The 17,690-nt window shown below is 35.5% G+C and overlaps 1 protein-coding gene across 3 annotated transcripts in view; it reads right to left on the bottom strand.

Annotated features, from left to right (window-relative positions):
* The window catches only part of SNTG1 (syntrophin gamma 1), a 758,808-nt gene that overhangs the window by 276,720 nt on the left and 464,398 nt on the right, over nucleotides 1–17,690 (bottom strand). For 2 of the 3 annotated variants that reach the window (XM_064384170.1, XM_064384171.1), the window contains 4 exons: nucleotides 13,582–13,638; nucleotides 2,338–2,395; nucleotides 1,458–1,501; nucleotides 1,328–1,369 (listed from right to left, as the gene is read on the bottom strand). The exons of the other annotated variant lie outside the window; for it this stretch is intronic. In XM_064384170.1, the coding sequence (XP_064240240.1) occupies nucleotides 1,328–1,369; nucleotides 1,458–1,501; nucleotides 2,338–2,395; nucleotides 13,582–13,638 (201 nt within the window). The remainder of the gene's footprint in view (nucleotides 1–1,327; nucleotides 1,370–1,457; nucleotides 1,502–2,337; nucleotides 2,396–13,581; nucleotides 13,639–17,690) is intronic. 3 annotated transcript variants of the gene reach the window in all.

Here is a 17,690-nt window from a genome sequence, read left to right as displayed (position 1 = left end):
TGGCTGCTCTGAGATTTGAAATGTATCAACATAGTTTTCTACAAATAGCTTTTAACAGAGGAGCATTCTATCCAAAAACCAAATAAACTAGAGCTGTGACAAGTGAAAGGCCTACAGTGTTTCTTATTTTCTTTGACCTTTGAGTATAAACTTTTAAATACAATTTCTCCTCTAGTATTTCCCATAGGAGCTGTTACAGAAATCAGTGAGGTTTTAGAATGGTATTTAATCAACCACGACAGACATGTCCCAGAACGTCTACCACAGTCCTGTTTCTTTTTCTAGTTTTTTAATGTCATTTCACCACCCTCAACAGAAGTTCCATAACCTTTCAGTTGCTCTGAAAGTTTAGCTTAGAGGCCACCTGTAATGGAACCACTTAGGTCGGTTGCCAAAATCCACATCCCTGGGCCCACCCAAACTTGCTGAATTAGAATATCTAATTCCAGGGCTTGGGAATCTGCACATTTACAAATCTAAGAAAATATCACAGTAAAACTGGATGACTACTCTGTCTAGTGCTAAACCTGTCTGCCTTGAGTTTAAGATTCTCTCTCCTCTCTCTCTCTCACCGCACACACTTGAACACACAAACACACACACTCACACACATGCAGTCTTTATATGCCCTTTCATTTGTTCCTAGGTAATCTCTCTGTGGGTGATTGGTTACAGGAAAAGCCTCAGAGGATACCTATACCCATGGATGCTCCAGTCCCTTGTATGAAATGTTGTAGTATTTGCATATAAACTATGCACACCCTCCCGTATGCCCAAATTCATCTTTAGATAACTTGTAATATCTAATATAATGCAAATACAATATGATAGTTGTTACATTGCTTTGTATTATTTTTATTATTAGTTGTTATTTCTTATTGTTCTTCCCCAAATATTTACTATGGATGGTTGGTTGAATCTGCCCATGTGAAATCCCGTGAGTAGGGAGAGCCGAGTGTACTGTGTGAGATTCTACAGGCATAAATGTATGGTTTAAGCTTTTAAACATCTACAGAGATTTAGAGATCTATTTCACCCAGTGGTATATTTAGTGGACGTTGACTGGTAGGGGTGAATATAAAAACTGTAAAAACACAGAAAATGACCATCCATAAGTAAGAATTCTTCAAAACACACTTCATCCTTGAAAGGACTCATTAATCTATCTCTAAATTTAAAAAATCAATTAAAAGAACATTTGAAAATTTGATACCACACTGAATAAAGGTCATATCTGCCTAAGGAACAGAATGACAGTTTTTAGCAATGCACTAAATTCGTATTTGCACATGGGGAAAATTATGACATTAGGAAAAAGAAAACTCACCACTTCTTCATGTCTGCATTTTCTCACATTAATGCCATTTATCTGCAATGAAAAGAAAAGCATAGTTTCCCATGGCATACTGTAAATTGATTTAATGTTTAGATGGCATATATAATGACAAAATGTATACCTGTAGAATTGCATCTCCAATGAAAAGTAGGCCTGAAAGCTCCGCTGTAAATGATAAATGAAAAATCACAGTTGATAATGCATTGGCTGCTTTTGCTATACAGATGAAAGGGCTTTTAATTAATAAAGATAAAACTTATCAACAGAAAAGTAAAGGTTTTTTTGTGGTTAGCATCTTAAAAGATCAACAAAAAAATGGAAATTCAAAACAGTATGATTCAGTCTAATTATTGAAACACATGCAGAGATATTTCCATATACTTTAACTTTGCAGACCTAACAGCTGCCAAACATCAGTCACTCTTCCCAGGGTAGATGACCACACTTTCTCACGCACTTACGATTATTAGGTCTTATGAAAAAGTTGAAGACACAGGCATTCAATCCATCAGCTATGGAATTGGTTCCAAGTTCATTTTGAAACGTTATGTTGTTTTACTAATTTCAGTTCTTGCCACACCTGCTTTCTATCTCCATTATTTTCCCTACAGTTTCATATGAATGGTTAGCTGAGTAGAACTGTGCATGAGAACTGAAAAACAGATACCTAAAACTGTCTTTACTTGATGGGACTTATTATCATTAGTTTTGTATGTTTATTGGTTTAATAAAGCAACTGAAAAGCTGTGCGGTCCCTATCTCATATCTACTTTCAGAGGTTTCTATTTTCATCCTTGCTCCCCTTCTGTGAGAGAGGTTCTTCCCCACAGGAGGATAAAGGGCGAGGACTCAGGAAGCAGAATCAGCCACTAATGCCTGACGGTGGGGAAGCTGGAGCCAGTCAATCACATCCTGATTTATGGTTCTTAAATATCATCTCACGCTTCAAAAACAATGCCTTACAAATAAACGGCTGGAATACAATTCTCTAAACACGTTACCTCTTTGCTCCTTGGAGATTTTTGAAACAACAACTGGAATGTTATGTTCTGCTCCTCCCTGAAAAGAGAAAATCATATATTGTACTTTTTAATCTAAAAAAATATGCTGCTTTTAGCTGAGAAACCATGCAGGCTCTGAAGGGAATGTCAAGCGGACACCAGGCAGAATTTAAATAAACTTGTGTTATTTCTCCACTAAGTAGATAGTGATCCCATGAAAACGATCAATCTGTTTAGAATTTTGCTGGGACATCCAATAATAACAATTAAATTTGGAAGTTTTCATTTATCAACCAATATTGATTGCGTATTTAGAGAGTCATTCTCTTCAATGTTTAACAGTGCTGTCTGTTACAGAAATTCTTATTAAGGATTCCAAACACCACATAATTAAGTACTTCTGTTATGCTGCTAAGTCATTCTGTGCTGGCAGCTAAGGGCTCTTGGTGGAACAGTGACCCCTTGGGATGCTAAGGAACAGAGAGACTTTTACCTGCACAAAAGGATAAACAAAATCAGAATGTGCATATGCATGAAAACCAGAGATTCATCTGCATTTCCTTCCTTAGTATCGAATACCTCTTTGTGTGAAAGCACATACTGAACAAATTACAGAGTGAAACATACTGCCAAGAATATTTTATTTGACCAAATAAGATATGAAAAAAGAAAGATAAATAAACTAAACTTACATGTAAGAAGATAAGATAAATCCTTAAAAACTGAACAGAAATCCCATTTCTTTATTACAGAATTGAGAACGTTGAAAAATGAAATCAGTACATAAAAGAATAAAATGTCATAGAAAAAAAGAGGCATAAAACTTTTAACACAGGCTGATTGAAAGGACACTCTGAATTCCATTGAGGTTGTTCTAACTTCAGAATTTGTAAACCACCTAAGCTCTTTTTTTCTAGTACAAAAAAATGATTTTGAAAGAGATATTCTTTTTTCCCATGCATGTCCATTTTTAACACTTAATTGCCAGTATACTTAAATATAAAATAGTCAATAGTTTTGTAGAAAAGCAGAAATATTTAATTTTTTTTCTTGGCAAGTAGAGTACTTTCCACTTCCAGATATTAAGAAGAAATGTGATAATTAAAATAATGAAAACTGTTCCGCTCACACTGAATTTCAAACCCACTGCTCAATTCCCTTTTCCTCACTATTTCACAGCAACCCAGTATTCATGCACCTCACCCCTCAGCTCTGTGGGGGAAGTCACGGGCATCGGTTACAATGGCTCCTACTTGTTCTGCTTTGCGGTCTGTGTCCCTAACAAGCAGTGACTGTGTCTAAGATGACCCTGCCCCTGGTCTGAACAGAGATAGTGATTTGTGGCTTACGGTACAGTGGAAATTAAGTGCTCATTTAGCACACTGCAAACACTGAATAAAGGATGGCTACTATGCTAACACAGCCCATCTATTAAGATTTATGAGGAAACTCACATAGCATTAAAGTTGTAAATAAGATTACGACTAATCCCATCTAAGACCCTTAATATTTATGAGTTAGGACTCCAAATCCCCAGTCCCCTATTATCTGCTCTATTTTTTCCCATTAGAATCATCAGCTTCTAACATGCTATTTATTCATTTCTTACACTTATTAATGGTTTTCTTTCTCCTTCCCATCCCTAAGTAGAATGCAAATTTCTTGAGGGCACAGATGTTTTTTGGTAGTTTGTTTTGTGCATTGATGTAACCCCAGTGCTTGGAATAATATCAGATTTATCTTTGAAATGTTTGCTGAATTGAATGAATGAATGAATGAATGATTGAAGTCTAAGGCTTTTCCAGGACAAGCCTAAGGTCACTGACAGCTTCTCGAGTTACTTGGAAATTAGAAAGGATATTAAGGATGCATCTCCGTTTCTTAGAAGGAAAAAGCTGGTTAACTCAAATGAATCATTAACTGTTGAACTTTCAGGTAGAATTAAAAGATGAAACAGTCATCCAGATACTGTGATTCAGATATTTTGAGACAGGGAGCAACAATGTTTTTTCTGGTCTCATCAGTGAGGCTGTTATGAGTATTTTCCTTTAGCTGTTTTGCATTTCACCCTTTTCTCTCATTCTATTACTGAACTCAAATTTTTTTTCAATGCATAGATTATTAATGCAAGTTACCATGGCAGGACATTGGGAAACCTATTCTTGGTATCCATAGAAAAGGCTGTGATATAGAGATTTTCTAAGGGTTGACTCAAAAATCCCATTCTTTCTTCAATACCCAGACTTGTGCAGTGATCCCTTGCTTATCTGTGTTTCACTTTCTATAGTTTCAGTTACCCAGAGTATAATATAATACAATATTGGTGAGAGAAAGGAAGCACATTCACACAACTTTTATTACAGTGTGTTATTATAATTGTTCCATCTTATTATTAGTTATTGGTAATCTTTTGCTAAGCTCATTTGTAAATTAAACTTTATCATGAATATGCATATGTAAGCAAATATGTTACATGCAATATAGGATTTATTCAATACTGTCTGCAGCTTTGGGTAACTACTGGGGGTTTTGGAATGTATCCCCCAAGGTTAAGGGGAGACTATTGTAACTATCTTTGAAATGCAAAATGTAATTAACCTTTATTTGACCATCATTTTTCTTTTATATGTAAAACTTATCCTAAGATTTGAATGGTTTGAATCCAAACATGGTTTTCGGTTTTCATTTTATTTTAGTTTTTTGAGGCAGAGTCTCACTCTGTTCCCAGGCTGGAATGCAATAGTGTGATCTTGACTCATTTCAACCTCCACTTCCCAGTTCAAGCTATTCTCCCGCCTCAGTCTCCTGAGTACCTGGAATTACAGGCACCCACCGTCATGCCCGACTAATTTTTGTATTTTTGTAGAGACAGGATTTCACCTTGTTGGCCAGGTTCATCTTGAACTCCTGACCTTGGATGATCCTCCTGCCTCGGCCTCCTAAAGTGCTGGGATTACAGGCCTGAGCCACCATGCCTGGCCTGTTTTTTTGTTCTTTCTTTCTTTTAAATTATACATTTGGAGCTCCGACACACTTTTTAAATTAATTTCTGGAAATGACTTTAGTAATTACTAAATTTTTAAGACAAAACTCGGAAGATAAAATTAGAACTCAAAATTATACTCCCTTCATTACTGGAGAAAATGTGAGCAGCTCAGCTGTCATAGTTAATTAGATTTAGTTCAGGGCCTAAATAGAGAAATTTAAGGTTTTCCAGTCAATAATCAAATTATGTGGCTTGCCTCGTTTAAAACAGGTGATAGGCTTCCGTAACACTGGAATAATAATGAAAATCTCTAAGCCTCTCTTCCAGAGCAGCTCCTGGACCTCCATCGTCCTGAGCCTGAAGGAGTCCAGCACGCACTGTTCTCTGGCCTGGTACACTCCTCCTTCCCTCGTAACCTGGAAAAACTCTCCATTTTTGAAATTTTGGCTTAAAGTCCCCTCCTTCAGTGTCTCCATACTTGAAATAATTCAGTTATGTAGCACTGGATTGTGTCTGTGATTTACATTTATTTAGGTAACAATTTGATGAAAGTCTACTTTCCCACTGGAATGTAAATGGCCTGAGATCAGGGCAAGGCTTTCATCACCATCTTCTTTCCAAGGCACTCCTGGGCGGGGCTGTGGCTGTGGTTTAGAGAACGCTTGAATTAACTGAGCACTGTTATTTTCAGCTTATGGAGAAATCCAAGACTAGGAAAAAGGAGGCAGTGTTCTAAAGCACAGCCCTGGTAACATTCACACATACATCGTTCAACTTTGTAACATTCTTTTTACAAAGTGTAGTGGATTTTATAGCTAGTTCTATCTGAAGAAGGATATGAAATCCCATCTAAAGCATTTTGAGAAGGATGCTACACAATGATTTTTACCAGCATTACTGTGAAATACCACCAGATGAAACCTCGAATGCTTTTAGCACATCAGGAATCTTGCCCAATAATCTGTTTAGCTCAATATTATCACTATTCAATCAGTTAATCAATCAGTCACATTATGGGCACGGGAGTGCAGGGAAGATATATAGAGCTAACCATTATTTTTCCATTTAGAGAAAAGAAACTACTTGTAAGCAGAGAATAACAGTAATTAGAGTTAAGAGCTGGAAAGAACAACTACAGAAGAGGCACATAAAATACTATCACGGGAGGAATATGGGCAAGTGCCATCATCCTTCTGGATGCTCCCTTTATCTGCCAACATACTAGCTTGATTTTGGCAAAAAATAACGGCAAAAAATTTCTCATATGGTATATGATTGTCTTCATATGAAAGTCTAAAATAGGGAAATGGTCGTTGCTTGGGGCTGAAGTAGGGGAAATAGGGGATAAAATGGTGACGAATAAATACAAGATTTCTTCTGGAGGTGATAGAATGTTCTAAAATTGACTGTCACAATATTTGCACAGATCTGTGGATATACTAAAAACCATTTAATTGCACACTTTAAATGGGCAAATTGTATGGTATTGGAATTATATCTCAATAAAGTTATTTAATGAAAAAATTAATAATCTTTGAAATGATAATTGACCAGTGGTTTCAACTAATTATTGGGACTAATTCATAATCCTCAATTTAAACTTTACTGTCTGCCTGTTATCTACTTTTATGATGGAAATGGACATAATCACTTTGTCTTAGTGAAAACAAGCTAATCGGATTTGAGTAAAAATAATAGGGGAAGCAGAATGCAGAAAAATGTACACAAGCACGTCCACGCACTTATAACAACAGTTGTTATTTAAATATTTTTGCCCAGACATCACTAACAAGTTAAAAGGCGTACATTTATTATACCTACTATAAAGATATATTTTATTTGGAAAATTAGTACTCAACCCTTTATCTTACAATTGCTTACTTTATCTTGGTCATTTTGATCCATTTATTTGAGTTTTATTTTATTTTATTTTTATTTTTATTTTCTTTGAGACAGAGTCTCGCCCTGTCACCCAGGCTGGAGTGCAATGGTGCGATCTCTCACTGCAACTTCCATCTCCCGAGTTCAAGGAATTCTCCTGCCTCAGCTTTCTGAGTAGCTGAGACTACAAGCATGCGCTACCACACCTGGATAATTTTTTAAATATATTTTTAGTAGACATGGGGTTTCACCATGTTGGTCAGGCTGGTGTCAAACTCCTGACCTCAAGTTATTCCCCTGCCTCGGCGTCCTAAAGTGCTGGGATTACAGGTGTGAACCACGGCGCCTGGCCTTATTTCAGTTTTAAATAAACCAGAATGTAAATAGCATAGAGAGGAAACATGATTTGTGTCCCTGTAGAGCATTTTGAGGTAATTTATTCCAGGTTTTATAGTTCTAAGCATAGTTATTAAGAGTAAGGACTTTGTCATCAGCTTCCGGGGCACTGAAGTTCAACTCTACTGCTTGTAACAATAATGAATTACTTAACTTCTTGACACGTAATTTCATTGTGGAAAGAATAGCAATAGTTATCTACTTCTCTGAATAGTAAAGGCAAGTTAAACGAAATATAAAGTATTTAGCTCAGAATCTGGCACTTAATAAGTGGGGCATAAATATTAGCAATTATTTATAAATGAGAAGATGATTTAAAGTAATAATGATTATAATTGTATTTTTGATTGCTGCAGTGTTAAAGCTTCCGAAGAGAAACCACTTTTGATTGCATATATTTATTTAATGGATCTAGATAATTTATGATTTCCATAAGAAAGTTGTGTTTGTTGGAAAATACTGCATAAAATATTTTTATAGTAATAATATTTAAAACATCCTTTCCCCCAAAGGTAATTTTTCAAATGGCAATGATCAGAAGTATAATTTAATAATGTGCAAATAGATACTATTGGATGTTAAAAGATATGAGAGATAAATAAAAGCTTTACAAGGACAAGATGATGGTTTGCTTTAACATGATTATCCCTATGGTAATTCCCATAAGAAGAATAAAGCAAAAGACGATAATATTGGATCGTACGATGTGAAAATTTGGTGATTCCTGCAGATGTAATTGAGGAAACTATTACCGTTATTTTATATTTATTTATTTTTTGTACTTTAGGTTCTGGGGTACATGTGCAGATCATGCGGGATTGTTGCATAGGTACACATGGCAATGTGGTTTGCTGCCTCCATAAATGCCAAGGCTCTGGATGGTCCAGACCAGAGGTTGGGCACTTGGGAGGGGAAGGAGACAGGAGTTGGTGGGGCTGGGAGAAGAACCAGGAAATGTCAGTAGAAATGGTGCTGCAAGCAGGGAAAAGCAGCCAGGCTTGAGGCCACGTGCTGGATGACACTAGCCTGCTGAATCTACCGCTTCAAAGGGGCAGTTTCTGCCTAACAACAGACAGCAGAATGTGTAATTGAGTTGAAAGTTTAGTGGTTCTTTTGTCCAGTTTTGGGGGAATCTCATGTAGGGCTTTCTGTGGAAATTTTTGTAAAAAGTAAATAGAAGAGTTTGATATATTTTTTTAACTGATGTACAAATTAATACAAGGGAAAAAAAAAAACACTAGTGTATGGTTTTTGAGAGATGTTTCAATCAAGGAAAGTTAAATAATAACAGGCAGGAAAAAACCTAAATCACTCTCAAAAAATACCAAAGTTACAGCAGGTGTGAGGATGCCGCTCAAAGGCAACCTGAGAGAAAGAACAGCGTGGGTAAGCAAGGATGGCTGGAGGGCTGGGTGCAGAAGTTAGCGCGGTGCATAAAGCCCTACAAGGGTTCTGATCAGAGAGGGAGGTGGCATCGCTCTCTCCTTCGAGGGTCTAGAGTAGGAGTTTGCTTCACTTGAAGACGACAGAGGCCCAGATGTAAATGTGCGTGTCGTGCCCTCCAAATTTCATCTCATTACATTTTGGCAGGAACTTAATAAGTGGAGCATAAGTATTAGCAATTACTCATTTGCTCCTTTTGTATTTGCTAAACAGCAATGAAAGAATAACCCTAGCACAAGACAGGAAGGCAGAGAAAGTAGCACAATCCAGGACTGGGCATTCTCCCCGGTGGTTAAAAAATAATTTCTTTTCACTCTAGAACTTGAGGACAAATAATTCATCAAAACGGGGAGATGGGAATTCGAGAGTAAGAGTCAGCCTGGGCGTGGCACCTCCCTCGTCATCCATGTGCAGCATGAGCTAACGTTGGCCACTGTGCTCAGACGTCATTTCTGGCTTTGCTCTTGCTTTTGTTTTTTTCTTATTATTTCAAATTAACATGGAGAAATAGGTAATTTTGGTCTTTACCTATTCAGGGTCAAACATTCTTGTAAAATGATAGAATTTTAGAAATCTAAAGGATGATTATGTCCATGAAGGTAAATCAGTAATTCCCAGCTTAAATCTCAATGTAATTGATGTCAGAATTCTTTTGGGGTGGCTGTGTTCCAAATTCAGTGTCTAACATTTTTGGAGATGATTTGATTAGTATGACTTTCAAAGGACAGACTCAGACTGGGTAAGAAACTCCAAAGAATATACTTCAAAAAATTTAAAGAGAAAAATTAAGGAAAAATAGAAAGAAAACTGGACAAAATTTGAAAAGAAAAAGGATTCGAACTCATTTAAATCATATTTAAAATATGTAAAGCTATTACAATATTATTTTCATTTCTACTAAGTATATATGTTCCTCTTATTCTTTGGGATTTCAGGAATTTTTGAGGTGGGAACCCTCCTCGATGTGCTCTACATCTTATACTGGCTTTAGCCCTTCAAGGGAAGAGTGAAAGTCCTAGAATTAAACCACAGAGACACGGAACTGCCTCAGCCTCCAAGCCACCTGCACATATTTTTGTCCCAGAAGTTTGAACTGAGGAAGGGGACCCAGGCATCTGGGATCAACTTCCCCTTTGACTGTCATGCTGCATTTCAATAGAAGAAAAGGCTGACGGACTGGCGCCTTCTGATTCACCTTCCTGTAGGTGGCAGGCTTAGTCTTGGGGAAACTCTCCGAAAGCACTGTTTTTACTTAAAACGAGATCAAACCCGAAACCTTTTCACATGTGAGTCCTAAAGCTGTAAATCTTCATATGTAATTTCTAAGGCTGTAAACCTAAGATTCTTCCACGTGTAATATCTAAAGTATGAGCCTGTATAAAGGCAGAACGTTCCTCTGTTAGACGAGCTGGGTAATGTGGAACCATGGCTCGGCTCCCAGCTGTAATAGTGGTAATAATAATAATAAACTCCTTCCTCCCCCATTCGGTGTTCCAGGGCTCTGTTTCCCGAGGCCTTTCCTACTACAGAACCATGTCTCATATAAAGAAGAAAAACAAAGGTAAATGCTAAGTTTTATTTTCCCACCAACTTACACTCTACAAGGTACTCTAGCTGGAGGGCTTGAGAGAGACAGCAATATTGCATGTGGGCAGCAGACATCAGGGATTTGTGGACATTGGTAGCTAGAGATATCATGTTACCCACAGCCATTGAGACATATTAACCAACAAAACAGTGGACTCAAACCTACCAAAGAAGCCTCTCCACGCTGTCTCTGTGCATGCTCTGGGGAGACATGAGAATCACCACCGTGCACAGTGGTGACTGTGCCAGGAAAGTCCCCAAGCCAAGATCTGTCAGGAGTGAAGGGCATGGCCAGCTGGATTTGACTTCTAGCAGCACCTGTTAGAGTATTTGATTGCGTTCTGACTAAAAAGGACATTTGTTACCCTTTAGCCAAGTTTTTTAAAGAAGAGTGTTTTTGGATATAAAACTAAAATACTATGTGTTCTGAGTCCAGTGCAATTCACAAACAACTGTAGGAATCTTAGCTACACTGGAAAATGACTTTTCAGTTACCTAACATACCATCTTCCTTCTGCTACATTACGTAGAGGCTGTAAAGATTTTAATTAGTAATTCTCACCATGAATCTTCTGGGCATGTGCCGGTGAGGATTACTTAACTAAGCAAAAGGGTAAGATACGCATTTATGTATTTATATGCATACTTATATTAGTGGCTCAAATTGCTTCTGAAAACTATAAATAATTCAACATTAAAATACTAATTCTGCTTCTAGCCTAGAATGATTTTTTTTAAAAAATGTTTATACATGTGTTTAAATTCTCAGATCTAAGGAAAATAATGCTAACAAATAAACCCTGTAGCTTATTTAATTCATATATGACAGGGGAAAGAGATTTTTGTAATAACATTGCTATTTAGAATAATCACATTTTAATTTAAATAATCCAAATAAAAGATAGTTTAAAAATAGAGAAATGAAATTCAGAGGTAAGTATTGAGAAGTAAAAATAAAAAGCCATAAAAGGAATTTCTTTAGGATGAATGGGTAATATTCTAAATAAAAATATTGATGTTTGTATTTCTTGTCAGAGTGTGTATAAGAATTATGCAAAACATTCTTTTTTGTTAATTCCAATATAAGATATTAATCATAGTTATATTGACCAAAATACCACTTTTTGGTCAATATTTTGAATGGAAAATGGTTTGGATTGAAAATGAAAATATAAAATGAAAAGATTTATTTAGGAAAATTTTTGATTCTTTAAAAACTCTCTAGGTTAAAATGTGATATTTTAGTAAAAATAAATAGCATTGTATAATTGACTATAAATTATAAATACAAACAACAACAAAAAAAAAAAAAAAAGGAAAAGAAGATTTCTGGGTGACACGAAATTAACGTAAGCTCTACTACCAGAAATAGAGTTAGTGCCTGGTTCAGTAAAAATGATTATTTCAGATAAAATCAGCTCTCATTATTAGATTTTATTTATGGATTTTCTAGTATCTTTAGTGGTACCTTTAAATTCTTTACAGCAATCTCAATAAACAGTCTGGCAAAAAAATAATAAAAAAAAAGCAAACCAAAAAGTCTCATTTACTGAGAGATGAAATTCTCATGGCACGCTTTCCACATCCTATAATTTGTCCCGCATGCCTCCCTGGTCTTAGCTGGTGATAAAGTTTAACGTTGATAAACTGAATGTACAAAATATATTTTAAAGCTAATGCTCTGTATAGCAATATTCTTATCATTGACAATACAACAGTCTTGGATACTGATCTCTACTCTGAGTCATTTTCACAAAGTCAACTAGAGCTGACGTTCACAGCATTTAGAGTTCGCTTTCCATACCTATATGACATGAGTTGTGTTGAAATTTCAAGAAATGTGTACTTGAAAACATAAATGATTTTCACCCTAAGTCAAATGAATAACCCAAGAATTATAAAATTAAACTTTATTAATCTATGAAGAGATGTAGGTTTGATAAAGTCATTGCAGTCATGAGATTAACTGTTCAGTATTTATTCAATCTTCCATCCTTTAAAAATTTCTCCTTCATTTCAATGATAATAAATTGCAGATATGATACATCTCTAATAGTCAATAATAGAAAAGATAAAAGCCTTTAATATTTGATAATAAATTGAAATGAACGCATATGTTCACTTTTAAAATGAAGCCTATGCAGACCTTATGTCTATCCTATATGATTAGCACTATAAAATTGAATTTACTGATTTCCTTTTAAAAAATGAAAACTAAGATGAACAAAATACAATGTCTCACTTACTCTTGGGCTTATTAGTGTGAAAAATTGTTATTGCTCCTTTTATTAAAGATCATCATTTCCTACTACAGTTGGTTAAAGAAAGATATGCGGTCGAACTCGGTGGCTCACGCCTGTAATCCCAGCACTTTGGGAGGCCGAGGCGGGCGGATCACGAGGTCAAGAGATCGAGACCATCCAGGACAACATAGTGAAACCCCATCTCTACTAAAAAATACAAAAAAGTAGCTGGGCATGGTGGTGCCCGCCTGTAGTCCCAGCTACCCGGGAGGCTGAGGCAGGAGAATTGCTTGAACCCGGGAGGCGGAGATTGCAGTGAGCAGAGATCGCGCCACTGCATCCCAGCCTGGCGCCTGGTGACAGAGAGAGACTCTGTCTCAAAAAAAAAAAAAAAAAAAAAAAAAGAGAAAGAAAGATATGCACACGACATCATATTTAACATTTCAGAAGAAACCCGATAAAGAAATTTAATGACTTACATTGAATGGTAAGGTAAAGTTCGCATATCCTTTGCTAAATTTTCTAAATCAAATGCTAAGAGTTCGCAGGAATTTTGTGAGGACCTGCCTAATTTACATCCCAGTCCAAATATTAAGGAGTCTGCTATAGCCATTCGTATCTAATTATTAATCAGCAAACATTGAAATGCACCGAAGTTCAGCCCTTATTGCACGGCCTTTGTAAGGATAGACTAGAAAGGCAGGCTACCTTTATGCTTAATCCAAATCCTCCTACTGTTTGTCTTCTGATGGTCACCGCTCTTTCCTGAAAGACAGGATTTTTAAGAATGATTAGTGTTTCCTAATACTATACTTACACACCGTTTTTTGTTGTTTTTTTTTTTTTTTTTTTTTTTTGGTTTTCTTCTGGGTTTTGCTTTTGTTCTTCAAGAAAAAGAAAACTCTTTTGTGGTGGCATAGAGTCTCCATATCTTGTAATGAGTAGTCCTTGACTTTTAAATCAAAGGACTATTTGTTAAAAGGGATTAAAGTGTTATTAAACTCCTCAACTCTTAAAAATAAGTTCTTCTCAATGATTATTGTGGACATATTTTGGAATCTTAACTTTTATACCTCTTCTTATTTCCATGTCACGTATACTTGTTTTCTAAGAAATGACAAGTTTTAGGTTATGTAAAAGTAACTCCAAGACAATGGTAAATATGATCTCGGTAAACCAGGATTCTGTCTCCATCACTGCCTGGAATTTGGGAGCTAAGCTGGGAGGCTGCCGTGGCCAGCACAGAAATGATTCATTTGTGTGTGTGTCTTAGATTGAAAGTGAATAAACCAGGTTCAAAATAAATTCATTGCTTGTCCATAAAATGAATAAATTACACATCAAAGTAATAATGATAATTAAATTAAAATTATCAATTTTAAAAGTGAGTTTCTTTTTCTCTCCACAATAGAAGTATATCAGTCACTCGCCTATAAAACTTAAAAATCACAAAGATGATGGCATGAGAACAAAGAACCACATTTGGACAAATCCTGTAATTTTCAATTTGGAAAGTCCATACTGCTCTGTTTTTGGGCAGTCGTCTACATAGTGCTTACTGTAGCTGCATGCTGAGGGCTGAAGGCTTTCATTTATAGTGTGCTCCATGATTTCAGTCTTCTGGAAACTTCCCCTATGCAGAGCCATTTGAGACACTGACCCTTTCCCCCTGCATCTGGGGTAGTTATTTGTTATCTCTTCCTTATAGCTCTACACATGCCTTTTGCCATCATTATCCATTTCTAAATGTAAACACTGCCCTCTTTCTTACAGATGAATTGCTTCCCTTGTTCTATAGAAACTGTGTGGAACAGATAATATCATTTAAAAATAACTAGGAGGAAATTGGAAAAATGTGTGCTTCGGGTGACTCTTGCTAAGTGTTTTAAGATAGCATGTAACTCTTCATTTTGGCAAGGTTAAAAACTTCCTTTTTCAGTCAAAAGTTTAATTTCTATAAATAAGACTACATAATACGTAAAGAACAAGATTGCCAAACCAGAATTTGATGTATACGATTATTGACTTATTTTGAATTTTAAAAATAAGACTTTTTGATGAAGATTGGTGCATATTGACTTAGAAATTATTATTATTATTGAATGCAAGTGAGTAGCATTCAGTAATACAAGTTTTCTTTATTTTGACAATATGCTGAGTAATTTCATGTTTCAAAAATACTTATGTTACTCTTAAAATCTGACATCTAATCATACTTTCAAACCAACATTAAAATTATAATTGTACAAATAAGTTTATATATAACAATTTATGCAAAGCAACTTGAAATACAGGACAAACTGTTTTTATCGAATAATACCACAAAGTATGTTTTTATTTTTCAGCCTACTGCTGCATTATCCCACAAATGCAAGCACAAATATGAGAAGATATATTTTATAATTTATATCATAAAACCTACATGTAAACATGGCTGCATACACAAAAGCGAAAAGGAAGGTGAAACATGTGCACTGTAGGTACACAAAATCCACTAACAATTTAAAATAAACTAAGTACGTATTAGAGAAATGCTTTTATTGAACAGGACAAGTACAATCTGTCTAATTAATATTCATTATTTCTCCTTAAATGACTCATTAGAGAAGTTGAATATTGCAAACAATATTGGAATTGAAGTTAGAGAATGTGCCAATAACTCTAATAGCCACAAATTCATATAGCTTCATATGTTCGCAAATTACTTAAGCTTTGTGAGCCTGTTTTCAAATTTGCAAAATGCTGATAAATAACACAAGCAATTAAAAGCTTTGTTTTGAGAATTAACATTTGTAAAGAACCCTGGCATATAATAGAAATTTGATATTCACACACACACACAATCTGATGTTCTATACAGGGATTCTTATATATAATAATCATGTTAATATATTTGTATCATAGAATAATTCAAATACTGGAAGACTCAGATTCAGAAATAGGTGAATTAAATAGTGACTATTTTTCCTATAAAATAGATAGGTAAACTGCTTTTATAAAACTGACCACCCAACTAAACTGAAATTCCCAGATGGCAGAAACTATTTCTATTTTTCCTTTTCTGTAAAAAATAAATAGGTGATTCCTTAAAACAGTATCAAAATCAATGGTGCAGTCATCTAGACAACCCGTGTCAATTGTCTTAAATACAAATTTCAGTCAGAGCAAATGTATTTTAATTAGCAAATGACATCCCCTAAATGTTGTAGAGCATTTGGCATAGCGATCATTGGCCATGAGGAAAACTTGGTCAGTAATTGCTGCTCAGTAGCGAAATGTGTCCTGAAATGCTGCTTTCCCGTAACAGAAACAACAGCATCCCGGGGTCCTCAAAGATCGTTTCTTTGAATTTCTTTACTCATTCTACGCAAGTCTGCCTTCTAATCTCTGGTGGAGAATATTTAGAACATGTTCCAAATCAAATACAAAATTGCTGATGCAGAAAACATTTTGGAGAGACTAAAGAGTCAGCAGAAACTGCCAAAAAGTCTCAAAAACAGCACTTAATGTGTTTTTTAAACACCTGGCAGATGCACATACACATGCAAAGCCCAGCCACTGCCTCCCAATGCTGCCTCTTCATTAGCTTACTTTTAAGAAAGTTAGGAGAGAAAGGGCAAAACTAATTACTTTGTGTTTTAAAACCAAGATTGTACATTGGTCACTGCAGGCAGCAGGAAGCATAAAAGGGCAAATAACTGTCCTCAGGGTGGCCTCTGCTAATGTTCTCCCAGTTGTTTGTATTGGCAGTAGCTCTGCCACTACTAAGGGGATACAGTAGCTTTATCCCCTTACAGCTCTGCTTCTTCCCTCCTCCCAAAAATAGATGCAATAGAAAGAAGAAATGAACCGTTTCAAATACTCAGCTCATAAATCAGACAATACCTGGAAGCCGATCTGAAATTATATTTAGTTAACACATCATGAGTGTCATAAAGGCTGTTGCCAGGTAACAAAGCACCGTCCTTTGGGAGACCAAGGTATTGTCAGTGATTTCATTTTGTAAAACACAAAATCTGGGCTGATGCTCCCATACAGACTCATATATACACACACACACACACACACACACATATACACAAACACATACATACACACACATACACATATATATAAGCCACGTATATATTAAAGAATATTAAATAACATGCCTTTATTTAATATTCTTATTCCTTACAAAAATGCAAAAGATTGAGTCCAAGATAATATCAGACTTTATAAAGACTTGCTGGACACCTAAATAATCAACATCAATGTTACAAAAAAAGCCTTGTATTAAATACTTAGTATGCTTTATAGAAAAATATAATTAGCACCCCTGCTTTTTGGAATATTATATGTATATAGAGAGAGATTATATGAACTATATGGGAAGAAAAATATACATGACACCAAAAAAAAGTTGGCATCACATATCTCAGGTATTGAAATTTTGAGATATATATGTGAAAAGATTAGGAAGAAATGGAAACATGCAGAAACTAAGGAGACTGTCATTGGAAAACTGTCTGTACTAATTTTGTATTACAAAAACCAATATATCATGTAGGAAAGAAAATAGAGAACGTTAATAGTTCTTTTTGACAATCGAGGAAGAGTAGCCAAAGATGAAAACGGGATAATGAAGATGATGGCTTCTAATTATTAAAAATTTACTGTATGTATTTATAGCCCTCATAGCACTTACAATTGTTTCTTGAAAATAACTATGCCCTTGACTTCTGTCCTCCAAGTTTTCTGAGAGCTGAACCTGTGTCTTACACAAAGTTATCTCCTAAGCATTTAGCACAAGTTCTAAATCAAAGGTAGGTATTAAA

The sequence above is a fragment of the Aotus nancymaae genome, unplaced genomic scaffold, assembly GCF_030222135.1.
Source record: "Aotus nancymaae isolate 86718 unplaced genomic scaffold, 86718_ANA_hifiasm-v0.15.2.pri h1tg000036l, whole genome shotgun sequence".
NCBI classification, from domain to species: Eukaryota; Metazoa; Chordata; class Mammalia; order Primates; family Aotidae; genus Aotus; species Aotus nancymaae.
Note: the sequence above shows the minus strand (reverse complement) of the source record. Positions and strands in the feature narration are given on the sequence as shown.